Here is a 17500-nt window from a genome sequence, read left to right as displayed (position 1 = left end):
ACTGTATTATTAAAAACTGGATCATTGGATAATGCAATTCGAGAGTTTTGATTGGCTAAGCCATCATGGGTTATGAGCCATTACACCATGATCTACAAACACGGCAAGCATATGCGTGATTTTTTGGGCCTTTTTATTTTTATTGTGGGGTGTTTTTAATAAAACAATAATTATTATTCCACTCGCGCTTGTTGGATTTGAGATGTTTATAGCCATCTCGGCGCTACGTGCCTCGTTGGCTATCTATTATCTCATATCCAACAAGCGCTCATGGAATAATTGTTAAGTATTACACTGTGGCGGTAGTGGTAGTAACCTTCTGTAAGGTGGCTCAAACCAGTTCAACAATTTGGAGGGAATGCCTTATTAGAAGGATTAACTCTACAACAATGTTTCACTTAACGGCAATGTTATGCTACCATATGAAACACCAATAATTGCTTAACAAGATGCACATATTAATGTGACGTAATAAATTACCATGGCAACAAAAGAACCATCTAAAATCTCCCTACATTTTGTGTTTAAGTCAGGCCTTCTGATAGGGTGCGATTAAAAAATGCAAATTATGCGATTTTTTCAGGGCAGATTGTGCGATTAGAAAGGCCAATTATGCGATAAATAATGTAAATTATGCGATTTTTTTCTCAGCAATTTTAAGCTTGTTTTATTAGGTTTCAGGTTAAGAAAAACACTTTTTTGCTGCCCTAAAGACATTTTGAACACATAGGAACAGTAATTATGTATCTCGATCGACATTAGTTGGGATAAATAAAAAAAATGAGGTCTTCTGCACTACCGGTGTACCACGTTAAAAGTTGAAAGGACACAGCTAACATGCCAAGTGAATGATCAAGGTGCTTGTCAACCACGAACTTCCGAAGATGGTCAATCACAATAGGGCCATACCGCCATTTATACGAAAGAAAATAAGCTGCGGCTTACAGAAGACTCGAATGTTCACCCCGTATAAATGGTACAAAATCTACGTTCACGTGTTTTTCAAGCCGCGGCCTATATTGACCTGGGAAGTTATATTCGTATTAATAGTTCCTTTTGCGTCTTTTGTACACCGTGGCCAGAGTAAGCCGCGGCTTATTTTCTCTTGTATAAAAGACCCTAATATTGCACGACGAGAAAAATATCAGTCCATCGTGCATGTGGAGTGTACCTGTGAGGTACTTTCTTGCTCGATCGTGAGCTGTCAGATTGGGCGGAAGGTGGGAACTTCCTTCTTCGTCGAAGAAAAAGCGAGCGTTTTCACAACAAACTCATCCATGAGTAAGTTTTTATCAGTTTTCAACGAAAGAAACTACATTTTGCCGAAAAACTTACAACTTCGCTTATTTTTCACAAATCTCTTCTCTAAGAGAAGGCAACTGTGTCATTTCAGTGGTGTGTATATAACGGCGTGTTTGTGTTGCACCAATTGAAGGAGACTCGTACCAGGTCCCGACATGAATAATAAAGCCTTGAACTTCGAATGTTAAAGGTGTTTTAGCCTTTTTCCAAGATAAATCATCTTAAAAATGGGGTATTTATGCAGGGATTTCTAAGAAACGTGTTGATTTATGTTTCATTTTATGAATTTTGTCCGTCCTTTTGTGAATTATGCGATTTTTCGAGAATTGTGCGATCGGATGCGATTTGAGGTCGATTAATATCACGTAATATCAGAAGGCCTGTTAAGTGAGCTTATATCTCAAAACGAACTTGGTGACTCCCATTTTTTATTGCAGAAAAGTGATTAGCAAGGTAAGATGAAACTCTCTGCAGAGTTTAAAAAAATTCTCTGTAGTGGATTCAGGGTCACCTTAAAATTTTTCAATTGTGAAGGTCGCTATGAGTCTGCTCCAGTAATAAAAAAATGGGGGTCACAGAATTTGCTTCTGTTGTCATGATGGTAACCTATAACGTCACATTAATGAATGCATCTTGTTAACCCTTTATTGGTGTTTTATGTGGTATCATAACATTGCCGTTAAGTGAAACAGTTGGGAGGATTCAATCCTTCTAAATAGTACAGTTTGTTGAAAGTGTTAACACTGGTTTGAGCCTCCTTAAAGTGCCCCTGTGATCAAAAAAACCACTTCCTTTTTTCCTTCAGATTTTAAAAGTGTGTTTGCCTAACACCTGACTGGCAAAATTTTGAGCTTTGATTTTTATCCAAAGGCCGTTTACTTTGAGTGTAAGTTTTGGGTTTCACGGTCCGCCATTACTCACGTTCAAAACTGGCCGATTGGACCTCAGACGGTTGGATCCAGGGAAAAGTGACGTCAGAGGCTGACTAGCTTAAAATTTCAGCATGTGAACGCAGCTTATTATATATGCAAAGCGTGAGTTTAAAAGTCTGAAAGCCCAAAACCCCCATGCAGCATATTAATTCTGCGGTGCACACACGTATTGCATTCTTAAACTGGTGAGCCTTTGACGTCATTTTCTCCTCGATCCAGCTCTCTCAAGAACATAATGTTAGTTATGGTGGACTATTAAATGGGAAAATTACAGTTAAAATAAAGAGGTGTCTTTTTGAAATCAAGGCTTAAAACGTGGGTCACTTAGTGTTTTGTTAACATAGTTTTGAAAATCCAAGGAAAAATATGAATTGATTTTTTGGTCACAGGGGCACTTTAAAAGGAACCTCCACTTCGACTCAAAAATAACTTTAAATCACAGGAAATAACCTTTACAGGCAACTCACTCTAAAAGTCTTTCAAGGGAAGCATTAGAATCACCTATTTTTGATTTCAAATTTCGCGGGTGCCACTATCTTGAATAATTGTGACAAGTTACGGTTGCCGTATTATTATTAGACAAAAGCTCTTTGTCTCAGAACATCAACAATAGTGCAACTGTAACATGTCACAATTATTCAAGATGGTTCATGCAGCCCCTGCGAAATTTGAAAGTGAAAGTAGGCTTCATGGTTCAGTTGGTTGAGCATTGTATTGACATCGCAGAAGTCAAGGTTGGGGGCCATTGAAACCACCAGTCTGAGAGTTTTTCAGGTGTCTATACACTGTATGAGACAGTTGCTTAAATTGTCCAGATAAGTGAGAGGATCTCCTCTACCAATACATACATACATACATTTATGTCTTACCTTTTCAGTTGGAATTTTGAAAATGGTCCTTTAATGATATGCACAAATATATGTGAGGCTGTATGAGATTGTTTACCCTAGATGTGACTCTTATCAGGACTGCAAATCAACTTGGTTATACAAGCCAAGGTAGACAGTCAAGTGTTTTTCCCATTTGTTTTTCTTGTTGCTAGATCTGGAGGTAACACCAACCAATACTTCATCCAAAAGTGTTCCTCAAGGAGGAGAAATTGTATACACGTACCCACCAGTAAAGAGCTATCCCGACCCCACATCAGTTAGATGGAAAATAGGAGACACTATTGTAATGTCTGAGACACGGCGGATCAGTTTTTCTAAAGCAGGAAATCTCTACATTGCAAATGTGGACTATGGGGATGTGTCTAGCTACAAATCAACAGTTGCAAATACCTTTGCAGCTGCCTCTGTTGATCGTGCCAGTGTGATAGTCAGTGTAACAGGTGAGTGATTTGTGAACCGCTGTCTCTCTTGTTTATTGGACCTTGTATTTTTGGACTGGAGGGCAGGTGCATGTGGACAAAATGCAAGCTTGTGAGCCACACATAATAGCTACATATGTCAACAAGAACATCATAGTTTAGGCTAAATTTAGACTTATTTAAATTCTTAGTCTCAGAGTAATGGAAATGAGACTCGCTACTTTATAGTGGACTGTAATTCTACACAAACGATCAAGCCATTACACCATAAAAGCCTACAATAATTAATTAATGATAGGAATAATGTTGTTCCAAACTTACCCTTTGCTAACTAATGCTTCTTTTAGCTTTTGTCTTGTACAACCCATCTTTTGTCTCTCTTCACTGTTGGATAAATCATGCACCATGTTTCCCATGGATGGGTGTACACTAGTACTGTAGCTGTGCTGGAGCAGCTGTCAGAGAACTAAATACGCCTACTACCTAACTTTCCCCACTTTTTGTGATTTGCAGAAAGAATTTCCATACCAAGTCAAGTAGAGATCATTTTTGCTCCCACAAATCAAGTAGCTACAAGTGGAATAACATCCAGCAGTGTCAAATTTGAATGCTTTGGGAGTGGAAGGTACATGTATTTAGAATTGGAAAATGGCCAATAACAATTATAATAATTATTCAATTTTCAACCTCAGACAATGCAATTCTAGCTTTGTCATTGGTTCACTGGATCTTGGTTACCAGCCATTATACCTGCGTTTGATCTTATATGGAAATGAATGCAGCAAATGTAAAATTTTTGGCACCCGGAAGTCTCGTCACTTTCCGGTTGTTTCTTACACTTAAATAAAACTTACCAAAACCGAAGGTTGAGAATTTAATAAAACTATTCCTTTGGCCCTTGTTGGATACGAGATTAGCTATTTACCATCCGGTATCCAACACAGGCTCATGGAAGAAATGTGAAATAATATATAACTTATATTTAGGATCGATGATTATTTAAGCTTATTAATGTTACAGTAAATTGTTTTCAGATATTTTTGTAACTAGTTTGCTTACCACGCGATTAGTCGGTCCTGTTCATTGCTATAAATTAGTAGCTATTATAGTCTATTTTCCCTTGCTCTAATGCTCTTTTCGCTATTTTTTCGTCATCATTGTTCAGCCTGTTTTGTCGTACTCGTGCCTAATGCTCTTTCCTCCACTGCTTCACTTATATTTCTGTTTCAAGGCTCGTGCTCCCAGAGTGTGTCGCTGTCTTTCACATTGAGCATCACTTAACATTACATTACATACTTAATTGACCGCTCCCCATAGGGGCTTTTCAGGGCCAATGAAACAATCAACGAAACAACAGAACACAACAACTGCAACTGTTAAGAATCCCAACTGGCCGAAGGCAAACCAGTTGGCTATTTACAAGTGCGGCTGGGAAGTTGAACCAGGGACTACCAGGAACAAATTCTGCGAGTGGTCAGAGCGGGTCTTGAACCCAGGATCTCCGGATCTCAAGGCAAATGCCCTAACCACTGGGCCACACTGCCTCCACTTGCCTGTTCACTGTTTTTGTTCTCTCTCTCTCTCTCTCTCTTCTTTTCTCATTGTACGACATATTACAAAATACAAACTAAAAAATGCGGCAGACCAGGGGTAAAATGCAGACTAAGGTTATAATATACATGTAACTGTTGAAAAACCCCAAACTCTTTAGAAGTGCTACAGTTAAGCCTAAATATTGTTTTATATGCCTAATTAGGCCCAATGTTAGCACTTCTTAACCCATTCACACCTCAAACACCCTAGGACCCCTCCCATTGACGAGTAAAATCGTCTGGCGTTAGACGGAGTAAAATCTATAAGTGTCACTCTTAGGGGGGAAAGGGTTAATGGGGACATAGTCTCGGAGTGAATCTAGCTGTTGTTAACCCTTTCACCCCTGAGGGGCTCCCCATTGACGAGTAAAATCGTGTGGCGTTAGACAGAGTAAAATCTGTAAGTGTCACTCTAAGGGGGGAAAGGGTTAATGGGGACATAGTCTCGGAGTGAATCTAGCTGTTGTTAACCCTTTCACCCCTGAGGGGCTCCCCATTGACGAGTAAAATCATCTGGCGTTAGACAGTAAAATCTGTAAGTGTCACTCTTAGGGGGGAAAGGGTTAATGGGGACATAGTCTCGGAGTGAATCTAGCTGTTGTTAACCCTTTCACCCCTGAGGGGCTCCCCATTGACAAGTAAAATCGTCTGGCGTTAGACAGAGTAAAATCTTTTAAGTGTCACTCTCAGGGGCCAGTGGGTTATTAACGGGGACACAGTTTTTGACTGAGTTTAAGGGTTTGGGCTTTTTAAACAGTTACATTATAACCTTAAGCCCCGGCTACACGTTGTAACATTGTTAGAAGAACATTAGTCTTTGCAATACAACATTGTTGAAAGGGCAGCTACACGCTTCAACATTTGTTCTATGTTGGACAAAATGTTTGATCGAAATCAAAACATTCATCCAACAAAAAATGTTGAACAAACGTCATCAAACATGCATACTGCACGTTCTGAAGCCCCGGCTACACATTGTAACATTGTTAGAAAAACACTTCCCAGCATTGTTATAAGAACGCTTCTAACAATGTTGGATACGCATGTTACGTAGTTGGAAACATGTCACTTTAGTCGCGCAACCTTACGATGGCGTATGTTTTGTTTGTGTTTTGGAGACTGGGCCCTTAACGCGAATTGGTCTTTGCAATACAGCATTGATGAAAGGGCGGCTACACACTTCAACATTTGTTGTATGTTGGAGAAAATGTTTGATCGAAATCAAAACATTCTTCCAACAAAAAATGGTTAACAAACGTCATCAAACTTGCATGCTATACGTTCTAACATTGTTGATCCAACAAATGTTTTATAACGATGTTTGAACCTGTAGCCGGGACTTTAGTCTGCATTTTACCCCGTTTTTGCAGTCTGCATTTTATATTGACCGGTCCGTGTAACATAAGAAAAGCAATACAGCTCGGATGAATTTAACAATCATGTAAACGTTAAAATTCAGGGGCACCCAACGAATCTGTTCCTCAAATTATCTGTTCCCCAGAGGAATCTTGCTGGCTGGCAAAAATACAGGTGTTTCGATGAGCTGGATGGGAAATTTTGTTATTGATAGAGGTTTTGCCTGGGAATTACTGACTTTTTCCAGCATTTCAACCCGAGTTGGCTGTAGAAACTCTGAAAACTTAGGACGACTAAGAAAAAAAAAAAAAAAAAAAAGAACCCCTTCCCTCTCCCAGAGAGTAGTCACAAACATACGACGGCTGGTCAGAGTGATTGCGCTTGCGGAAAAAACGATTTTGTCGCTTTTGTTCGGGCGTTTTGGATCGAGGGATTTGAAAGCCCGCGGAATTCCTGGCTGGGAAACCAACCAATTTTATCTAGCTGGCTGGGAAACCAACCAATTTTATCTAGCTGGCTGGGAAATTTCTTGTGTGTCTTGCTGGGAAAAAGGAACAGATAATGTTTTCCCAGCAACACTGAAAAACACCTGAAAATGCCTTAATAACATTTGTTTTCATTAACTGGGGTATAATAATACATTTTACAACAAATTGGTTGTTGGGTGCCCCTGAAAATTGAACTTGAGCCGTGCTAGAGTTTTACCCGTGCTCGGACCAAGTAAGGGGGTAGTCCGAGAACGGGTAAAAAAGTTCACAGAACCACTATTTTCACACTATTTTGCATTTGCAGAAGAATGTAAACAGTCATCCGAGCCATGCCTCCGTTTTCATACCAAACTATTATCACATTGCGCGTTAGTAGAACAAGCTAAAATGGCGGCCACCACTGAAACTCATGAGAGAGGAAAGACTTGGAAGAAAGTCAAGAAAGCGAAGTGCGATCCTTATAAGATCTGATGAAAGAAGAGACGATAGCATTTAACTTAGACAAAGCGAAGACAACCAAGGAAAAACGATCAGCGTACTCTGACAGTCGTCATATTGGAAATAGTTCACACCAAAGTCTTTCTGCGCATAAAAGCAATGGCCGTCACTGACCAAGAAGTACATTGGCTCAGAAAATGTGACTAAAAGTTTCCCGTGCCAAGTAACTTTGAAAAACAGAACAGCACGGATAAAAAGTTAAATGATGTAAACGCCTTTGCCCGTGCTTACCTTTTAGCCGAGCCGTGCTACTTCGCTTGCCGAGCCGAACTCGGCTCGGCTCGACTCGGCTCGACTCAGCTCGACTCGGAAACGCCGTGTCAACTACAGTGCGCTGGCCATGCAACTGCCCGCCAAAACACACGGGTTCCGGCGGTGCGACATTTTGCGCATTGGCTTACGCGAAAAGTTGAACGTACGTGCGTACGGACGGACCGTCGTACGATGACGTCACAACTACAGCCTCGATGTGTTACCATATTTTCTTACCTATGGTCCTCCTATTATTATTCACGTGCACTTCCGTGCTCGGCTGTAATTTAGCATTATAATGTTCCATGCAACCTACTTGTAAGCAATATTTACTTTTGACTAATAATCGTTGTTTAATTGTTTTAGACCAATGCCAACTATATCCTGGAGACGGAATGGTCAAACGATCCTTGCCAGCTCAAAATATTCTTTCGATCTGTACAAGAAAAGACTTACTATTCATAATCCAGTCAAAGCAGACGAGGGTGATTATGAATGTCACGTGGACAGTACAGCCAGTCCATCACCAAGGACAAGAACAGCCAACCTTACAGTTTTTGGTGAATATGATAAGATGTTCTTACAATATTTTGTGCAGTGTTTTTAAAGTGCATAGACCGTATTCATAAATGGCGGCCAATTTATAATTCTTTTGTCGAAGTGCAAATTAGCCTACCAAGCCTCGATACCATACAGTGAATTGAAAAGAATTCTTGCTCTAAAATGAGGCTTGGTAGGCTAATTTGTACGTGGACAAAAGAATTATAAATGTGACTGCCATTTATGAATAAGGTCTATTGCTGTGCTGCGATAAGATGAGTTAGGCATTCCCTTCTTAAAGGCTGAAGTCTTCTTTAGCCTACTCTGAGCCTAAATCAAGACCCTTGGTCTTGAAATTTCTGTATTTCATGCCATAAGCACTGCGTTTAATTTATCCGCGGAGTAAAGATACCTCAAGGAGATAAGTCTAAGGCTTGCATTCATATCTCAGAATGCCCTTGGACGATGGGCGCCTGGGTTAGGGTTAGGGATCTGTTTTAGTACCCAGGCGCCCATCGTCCAAGGGCATTCTGAGATAGGGAAACAAGTCACTGCCCAAGTAAAAGACGTTGTGTGTCTTAAGTTAGGGAGACTAAGAAGCCGCGGCAATCAAAACGGAAAAAACAATGTTGCAGAATAACTCGATTAATAATGCATATAGGAAAGTAGCGTATACATTGTGCAAGACGAGTTCAGTTAGATGAAATCCCGAATTTCTTGTGCTGCATGCAAACATCAGGCTAACCCTAAACGCATTCTCACGAGATTATGTCTTCAACTTCACTTTTTCCAGACCTAGCTCGCTCAAGATTTTAAAGTCAGCAATGGCGCGCTCTTAAAAAAATTTTAACTCAGATTAACTTTTCCTCTGTTTAAAACTGAGAACTATTAGTATCTCCTCGATCTCGAGCAAACACAATTTCAAAACTCGGAAAAAAGTTGGGATTGTTTTATCGTTCTACATATACCACTGCATCACTGTAATTTCTGTGCTGCCTTTGTACATGTAATGACATCTGCAAATGGTTTTATTTCTCTAGTCTTCTCGGATAAGGACGATAAACCGTAGGCCCCGTCTCACAACCCTTCAATGTTCACAACCCTGTTGGGCGTAAATGTAGTTTACGTCATAGAAAGTGCGGCGTACGGGGTTTTATGCACGAGTTGTTTGTGTCAAAAACCCGAACGAGCGAGGAACGAGCGAGTGAGGGTTTTTGACACAAACAACGAGTGATTGGCATGGAAACGCCTTTACGCTATCGTTGATTGGTTATACTTCCACATGTGAAATAGCTGTACGCCATTCTGATTGGCTGTATAGGCCTTTTTCACATGTGAAAATAAAGCGTATAGATTTGTACGAATGAGCTTTATGGAATAAAATTCTCATGTTATGTGTAATAAAAGACGCCACGGCATTCACTATTCGCAAAGAGCCGGTGTTGTGGTCTGTCGTCTATGGTGCAGTATATCATGGTTAGAAGGGTTAATGCTCGCAGACACTTGCTACACCAAGATACTCTAAAATCCGAGGGTAAATAAAAATATGGTGATGATGATAAAGTCGTCATCTGGTCATTGCGTTCTCATTCGCTCTTTGCAAGGGGCCCGGTTGGATAAATATTTGATATTTCTTTTCAAGTTGGTGTTTACACCGCAATTTCTAAATTTCTAAATATCAATGTAGCGCTGAACGAATAGATTGTTGACGCCAGCTGAAAGAAATGACTCTAAGGAGGCCAAGGCCACCTACCGAAAATGAGGACCTTTTGATTAAATTAAGGACGGTGCCTACTATTGTTATTGCGTATACGTTCTGCGCATCTCGAGATACTCGGGTTTCCTATCGGTGATGCTTACTAATACAGGGATATTTTTGCGCGGCTTAAAATTATGCAGAGAAAGTTGAACTTAAAAAGTACTCTTGGTATCCAAAAAAAAAAATTGGGGGTAACCGTGCATTCTTTAGAGATAATTAAGCTTCAATGTGAGAAAGAAAACCATACATTGCTTTGTATTTTGGAGTTTTTACAAATATTGTTCATGAATTATCTTTGAAAATGCGCGGTTACCCCCAATTTTGTTTTTGGATTTCAATAACACTTGTTAAGATCTACCTTTCCTGCATAATCATAAATAGGGGCAAAAACACCTTTGAATTAGGAGGTACCGTCCTTAAAGGGAAAAATTGGCCTAGAATTCGACAAAGTTATGTTATGTAAAAGTGCTCTACATTAAACCTTTCCTGATTTTTGAACGTTTTAAAAAAAATTATTTTATTTATTTATTTATTTATTATTTTCTTTCTAGTCAAACCTTCATTCACAGTGCTTCCGACGGCTGCCGACAAATTAGCTCAGAAATCAGTAACTTTTTCATGCGTTGCTAGTGGAAGTCCGCAACCCACCATAACCTGGTTTCATAATGGCGCGCCTCCTTTGCTTTCTCAAAGAATTCAAATCAACAACAACAACGAACTTAAATTTACAAGCCTTCAGTTGGCTGATAAAGGCACAGTTCAGTGTGTAGCAACAAACGATGGAGGAGAGAGAATTGCCACTACAACTCTTAAAGTTAGGCGTAAGTATTCGTGGAATATTGGGTATGAAATGGGATGAGATCGAAAATTGACCCTCTCCCACTAGGGTTGCGAGATTGCAGAAAACCACCTTGCATCTCATTTTCACCTTATTGTATCATGCCTCGTTCCTTTAATTAATAAAAAGAAACTTAATTTAAATGTCTAGCACTGGGGACACTGTAAATTGAAATCAACGCAAGACAAATCAAATGTTGGTTTTTGATTGAGGAGAGGGGAAAACGAGAATATCTGGAGGAAAACCTCATTGAACTCAACCCACATATGACACCGAGTATGGGAATTGAACCCTGGGGCAACATTGGAGGGAGGCGAGTTCTTTCACCACTGAGCCAGCCCTGCTCCGAATTGACATGTATCCGGAAATTTTTGTATCCGGCTTCCGTCCACACGTTTCCGGCGAATTCAGTAGCCATATCTTAAAAATTTCCAAAACGATTCGAATACGCTACGTGTGGACGCGGATATTTTTTAATCCAAAAAAAAAAAAAAATTGCGGATGCAAAAATTTCCGGATACGTGTGAACCCGCAACTCACTCGAATCGAATCGAAAACCACTGTAACAGTACACTGATGGTTTTATTTTGGCTTCATTTCTTAGCCTTACCTGTATGGATCGACGTTCCTCCAAAAGACACCTTTGCAGTGGTCGATGAAACTGTGGAGATGAAATGTCAAGGCCGTGGAGACCCCACCCCTACAATAACATGGAAGAAGGATGATGTAATCATCAATAACGCCACGAGCTCTCGGTATTTTTTCCCGAAATCCACTGGCTCCTTGACAATTATGATGAGCCAGAAAAGCGATTCAGCGAAATACACTTGTGTGGTTACCAACAGCTTTGGTTCAAAGAGGGCGAATGCTACGCTTACAGTATTAAGTAAGTTTGTTGTTTTATTCTCCCTTTGCTAAGTCCGTTGTTTTGCTTCCCCCCCCCCCCCCCCACATCCTTTCGTTTGTTAGGGACGCGTAGTGTAGTGGATATCGCTCGCAGACCGTGTGCTCTGGGTTCGAATCCCAGCTCGTGCGCTCCAAAGTGTACTAATAGTTTTCCATCCATTAGAGGGTTGGTAAAAGTCGATTACCATTAATTAAGCGAGAACCAGTGGTGGCAAGTTGTGCATGCGACAAGATTAGAGTGACACCCAGCCCTGCTTTAGAAACGGTAGAAGCCACGATTGGTTTTGGTCTCACTTCTGATTGGTTGAGAAAATGGCGCGAGAACTTTGAACCAATCACTGAGGGACTTAATGCAAAACCAAAGCAATTCGCTAATAACTTTCGACACTTAATTGAAAACCGCTCTAATAACTTTTTTATTATGATACAAAAAATTGTCCAGACGAGGAGCCCATTACCGAGAGCCTACAATTCCAAAACTAGGTATTTTTGGACGAGTTTTTAAATAAGATTTGGCTTGCACGTTTGACCGCTTTCAATCCCATGGTTCATAATTTCTCATGCAAGACTTGTAATTAGCTGAAAAGGTCTTGTTTAATTTCGCGAGAAAATCAATCTAAATAAGAGTCGGTCTGTAAAAACGCCGTCCCACAAGTACAATGAGGTTTTATCCTCCAAGTCATGAGCTTCTGTACCGACAAAATGTCCCACCCGATGCAAGGTTTCCTTATTTTATTCCGACACTGTCCGATAACCGAGGGTTATTTGCAGCTCTGTAATCTTATCGTATTTTTATTTTCCTCTCTATTTTAGTCAAGACAGTTATAACAAATCCCCTTCCAAACCAAATTGCCGCCGTCAAAGGCCTAGAGAAGCTCCTTCTGTGTGGAGTCCAGTCCGATCCCGCAATAACAGTGCGGTGGTACTGGACCAAAGATGGGAGCCCTGTGGATGCGAGCCGCATGAAGTTACAAAATGATGGAACTCTGCGAATAATAACGGTGCAAGAAAGTGATGCAGGGACGTACGAATGCTCTGTGAAGTCTGTTGCAGGCAATGCGACAACACGTGGTACCTTAAGCGTGCTAGGTGCGTGAGGAATAATTCATCATTTTCCTTTTACTGGGTTTTGAGCGCCAAAGCTTTGAGAAGATCTAGAGCAAATGGCAAAATGACGGGACGGTGACGTCACCGACAAAGTCGCCTCAAAAGTCCTTCGCGATTATTCCTTCTCGTTCACGTTATACAATGTGGGTGAAGTATCTTAAAAATAAATTGGTTTGAGCGGTTTCAGATTAAAAAAAAAAAGGAATGAAATGTTCACATTTGTATGTTCACGTTGTTATTTGGTGATCTCACCTCGTATTTATCAAGAGTCAGGTGCTCAAAGTCAACCTCAAATTTGATCACTTCAGGCCCTGGGGCCGGTTGCTCGAAGCCTGGTTAGCGCTAACCGTTGGTTAAGAGGTGTCAAAACCTATAGGTTTCCATGGTATTTAACGCTGGTTAGCGCTAACCATGCTTCGAGCAACCCGGGCCAGCTAGGTTGCTCGAAGCCTGGTTAGCGCTAACCAGCGTTAATTACCATGGAAACCTATAGGATTTAATACCTCTTAGCCAACGGTTAGAGCTAACTGGGCCCGGTTCCTCGAAAGCCGATTAACTTAATCCAGGATTAGCGTAAACTTTTGTTTCACGTTTGGTGTTTGGTGAAAGTTTCTTTTGCTTATTTTTGTTTTTCAAGATTGACGTCTTCTCATGTAAAGTTCTGCCGAAAATCTGCGTTGAACAGCATTTGGGAATAGAGAAATAAACTGCTTGTTTAATTTTTAATCTTAGATTAGTGTTAATCGGCTTTCGAGGAACCGACCCCAGGATTTTTTTTCGGAACGGGAACGGCACTAAAATGTATCGGAATGTGAAAAGCAGCGGGAAAAAACAATAGCTTTGCACGCTCTGCACGTGCGTTTTTCATTTTTGACCATTTATTTGCCGTCGTCAACAAAACAACAACGTGAAATAACCAAATTTGAGGTTTTATTGAGGACGTCAGCACTTGGAGATAAATTTTCATTTTCTAAAATGAGGAGGAGCACGTGTCAATACAATGATAAAAGTAGCACTCCGATATTTCCGATTTGCGGACATTAATGCGGATATTAATTCCGATTTGCGGACATTAATGCGGACATTAATTCCGATTTGCGGACATTAATGTCCGCAAGCGACTCCTCATTGGCCGAAAGTAATTGCCAACTCGCTTAAGCTACCTGGTTTGGTGGCTTAAATTTATTGAAAATTCCATTAAGTTTGCCGAGTCGCTTAACTTGAAGCGAGCTGGAAAAGCATTAAAACCGCTAGTGAAAACACGGCTACTCTTTTCAACAATTGTAGAACATCTGGCCGGAAACGTCAATATGGCGTAGTTTATCTGGCCGAGAGAGTCTAGTTTCTAGTTCTTAGTTCCTCGCAATCAAATTTCGCGAAAGGGTTGATCTTTTGTTGGCACCGTTTGAACGTCCTCTGCACAACTTTGTTTTTGCGTCCAACATTTTCCCAACGTCCTTTCAAATTTTAGTTGAACGAATGTTGAAACCGTTTAAACGGGTCTTAATCTGCTACCTCAATGTTGTACCCATTTCAAACCCTTTACAGGTATTTCCATATCATTTGAATCCGAATGCTGTATTATCATGCAAAGACATTATACAAAAACTCTTACTCCCGGAAGATTTGAATTGAGTGCAGCATTGAGTTAACCGATTACGTCTATTGATTACTGTCAGAAGAGCATTGAATTTACTTAAGCATCGACACCGGCATCTTCACAGGAACGCAATTTGTCTGTCATTTTCAGAAACTCCGTTAGCCCCATACACACCGGTGGTCAGTGACATCCAGGCTAAGTCGGTGCGTTTGACTTGGCTTCCGCCTGATTATGACGGAAACAGTCCCATTACATCCTACATTGTCGAAGCTAAGAAGGCCGCATCTATCGACTGGCAGCTTCAAATGGACAATATCAACCCGTCTAACCAGGTGTCAGTTCTTGTGCGGAATCTACAGCCACACACCTACTATCAATTTCGCGTTCGGGCTGTAAATCAGGTTGGACTTGGTGCACCGAGTGCTGCTTCGGCAAGCATTCGGACAGGAAAAGCTGGTAAATGGAATTTACATTGTCCTATTGACTCTGTAGTTGTCGGTGTTATGTAAATGCCTAATTTATTTACAAAGTTAACAAATAATTGAAGAAATAAAACAATTAGATTAGTGCATGACAGACGATATAGTTACGAAAGTCATTTCTCTGAATTTACAAATATTTTTGAAATAAAAAATGATCGCAATTAAGAAAGCAGCTTGCGTTGCCAAGAGGCATTAAAAAAGCCAAGCGTAAACGGGACTGAAACTCATGACCGCGCGGTTTCCCTGCTCTTTCACTTGTTTGCGGGAAAGCCGTTTGAGTCGAGAGGTCAGTACGCGATTGGAGCAAATATGTGTAATTGACTCCAAGCGCGGGAAAACGCACGGGAGCAAGGCATAATTAATTGATGCGGATTGGTTTAAGTTGTGGCGCGACCTTTCATTTTTAACCAGTCATTAAGCGAAGTAAAAACAAAATCATAGACACGTCATATTTATCGAAGACGGTCAATAGGCAACCGCTTTTGATTGAGACAAGGACAGCGCAACTTTTATTAACGCTTGGGGTTGCTTGAGTTTACAAGGAAGTAATGTTTGTGTTGTTTTCGTTTCAGCGCCATCGGAGGCTCCTCAGAATGTGAATGGTGTTCCGACAAGCGCAGATTCTATACTTGTTCAATGGCAGGTGCGAATTTTCTGATCATAATACCTTTTCTCTAAAAAAGTTTGAACCTGAAATTGGTTAAAACTCTTCAGTTTTTCTCCAAAACTAAAATAGTTGTGTCCCATGAATGTCTTCATGCCCTATTCTTCCTCTAGAATTAAGAGGCCAAGACTTCAGTGCTAATCCTTACAACTTTTGATAAACAAGGCTGACTAAGTTTTCAAGGGAATACGCTTTCACCCGATGTTCCCCAAGGTCGATTTCACGACTCAACGGTTGAGGTGTGGTTCTCGACCCTGCTGCGAGAGTTTTTTCTCTGGTAGTCCGATTGTACTCTCTCAGTAACGGCTTGTATGCAGCTGAATCCAGGTAGCTGTAAGCTGTGGTCTAATGTCATGCATGAACCGTATACGGGCTGCCAAACGCGACTTATCTGTGCTTTCGGCTTAATTTTCTACCTTAGTTGAGCGTCTTCGTTGTGCATTTTGCGACGGTGATTAGCGAGTCAGTTGCCGTGACAGACAAATTAGATCTGAAAGCCTCAGCAACCGGGGAAATACTCTAAATTATAATAAAGTTTCATTAGGTGTACCCGGGGAAAAAACCTCTCGGAGCAGAGTAGAGAACCAACGAACTCAACCCACCTTGGCCACATTGGCTCACTACTGCACCAACACTGCTCCTCTATCATTTAACAGCGCTAAACAACGTCATAATGTCTTAAATTCTGTCCTAGATTCCACCCCTTGAAAGTCACAATGGTCCTCTGCAAGGTTTCAAGATAGCTTACCGTTTAGAAGGAGTGGCTGGCATAAACTTCACGATTAAAAAGATCGAAAATCCTGCTGCTGTAGAAGGCAACATTGATGGACTTGTGCAGTATACTATTTATGAGATTAAAGTGCTGGCATACAATCAAGCTGGAAATGGAAAGTACAGTGCGCCGATTACAGTCACCACAGCAGAGGGGGGTGAGTTTAAGTGTTCACATGCGAGGGGCGGGTAAGTCCCTTTGTGTTTACTTGGGGGTGGGGGGAGGGTGCAAGTTTTATCGAATCTTTCTAGATCACCCTACTTCAGAGACCCTGCGAGAAGAGAAGCTCTGAAGAAGAGCCCATCACCACCGTTGCCACACGTTTTTACATATCGAACGTCCTAACTCCGTTATAGGGGAATCTTTGTTTACATTTTGCCTCATGAACACAAGGCTATCGTTCTCAAATCAGTCAGCCAAGAATTAAGTACTGAACATTGAATAATTGCTTCATTGGGTATCTTTGAAAATTTGAACGCGATGCACCTGTTAATTTCTGAGCAAGCATGCTTTCAAATTTTACTGACAAAGATTATAGGGGATTTATCAGTTTTTGAAGGCCAATAATGGAGATTTATCTGGGTTGAACATGTTCTTTTTAATTTACTATTTCAAATGAATTCGTAAATAGCATGATTCTTCTGTGAGCAAACGCAAAATGTCAACAATGACGTCAGCAAAGATTGCCTCATTAAATGGCATTAAATAAGATGTCGTTACTTCTCAGCTGGTATCAACGAAATCCTTTGCCTGATTCTCTGACCGTCCAGGTCGCTTGTGTCACACACTCTACTCCCTTCCCCATTACTTCGTAGGAAATCTTGTTCCTGACGTCATATAGATTGTCTCATTTCCACCAATAACAGGGAATGTTACACTTTCTCAAACCTGAGGAATTTAAGGAATGTGCCTCAGGTGAATCAACATGTCGGAAGATGCCAGAAATCTTGATGTAGATGTTTGACGGTGCTTAGGAGAAAACCTGCCGCGTATTTGGGGTCTCTAAGCTTTTTCTTCAAGGAAAGGGAGTAGAGTGCGTGACACGAGCGACCTGGACCGTCTGAGAAAGAAATCCTACGCTACTTTGTTTTTTTGGCTATTCA

The 17500-nt window shown here is 40.8% G+C and overlaps 1 protein-coding gene across 1 annotated transcript in view; it reads left to right on the top strand.

The window, feature by feature from the left end:
• LOC137969592 (protein sidekick-2-like) overlaps positions 1-17500 on the top strand; it is a 49488-nt gene that overhangs the window by 4782 nt on the left and 27206 nt on the right. The window contains exons 3-11 of the mRNA XM_068815901.1: positions 3277-3564; positions 4057-4168; positions 8096-8289; positions 10580-10849; positions 11471-11752; positions 12586-12861; positions 14630-14935; positions 15534-15604; positions 16320-16554. Coding sequence (XP_068672002.1) covers positions 3277-3564; positions 4057-4168; positions 8096-8289; positions 10580-10849; positions 11471-11752; positions 12586-12861; positions 14630-14935; positions 15534-15604; positions 16320-16554 — 2034 coding nt within the window. The remainder of the gene's footprint in view (positions 1-3276; positions 3565-4056; positions 4169-8095; positions 8290-10579; positions 10850-11470; positions 11753-12585; positions 12862-14629; positions 14936-15533; positions 15605-16319; positions 16555-17500) is intronic.

This window comes from Montipora foliosa, chromosome 9 (assembly GCF_036669935.1).
Source record: "Montipora foliosa isolate CH-2021 chromosome 9, ASM3666993v2, whole genome shotgun sequence".
NCBI classification, from domain to species: Eukaryota; Metazoa; Cnidaria; class Anthozoa; order Scleractinia; family Acroporidae; genus Montipora; species Montipora foliosa.
Note: the sequence above shows the minus strand (reverse complement) of the source record. Positions and strands in the feature narration are given on the sequence as shown.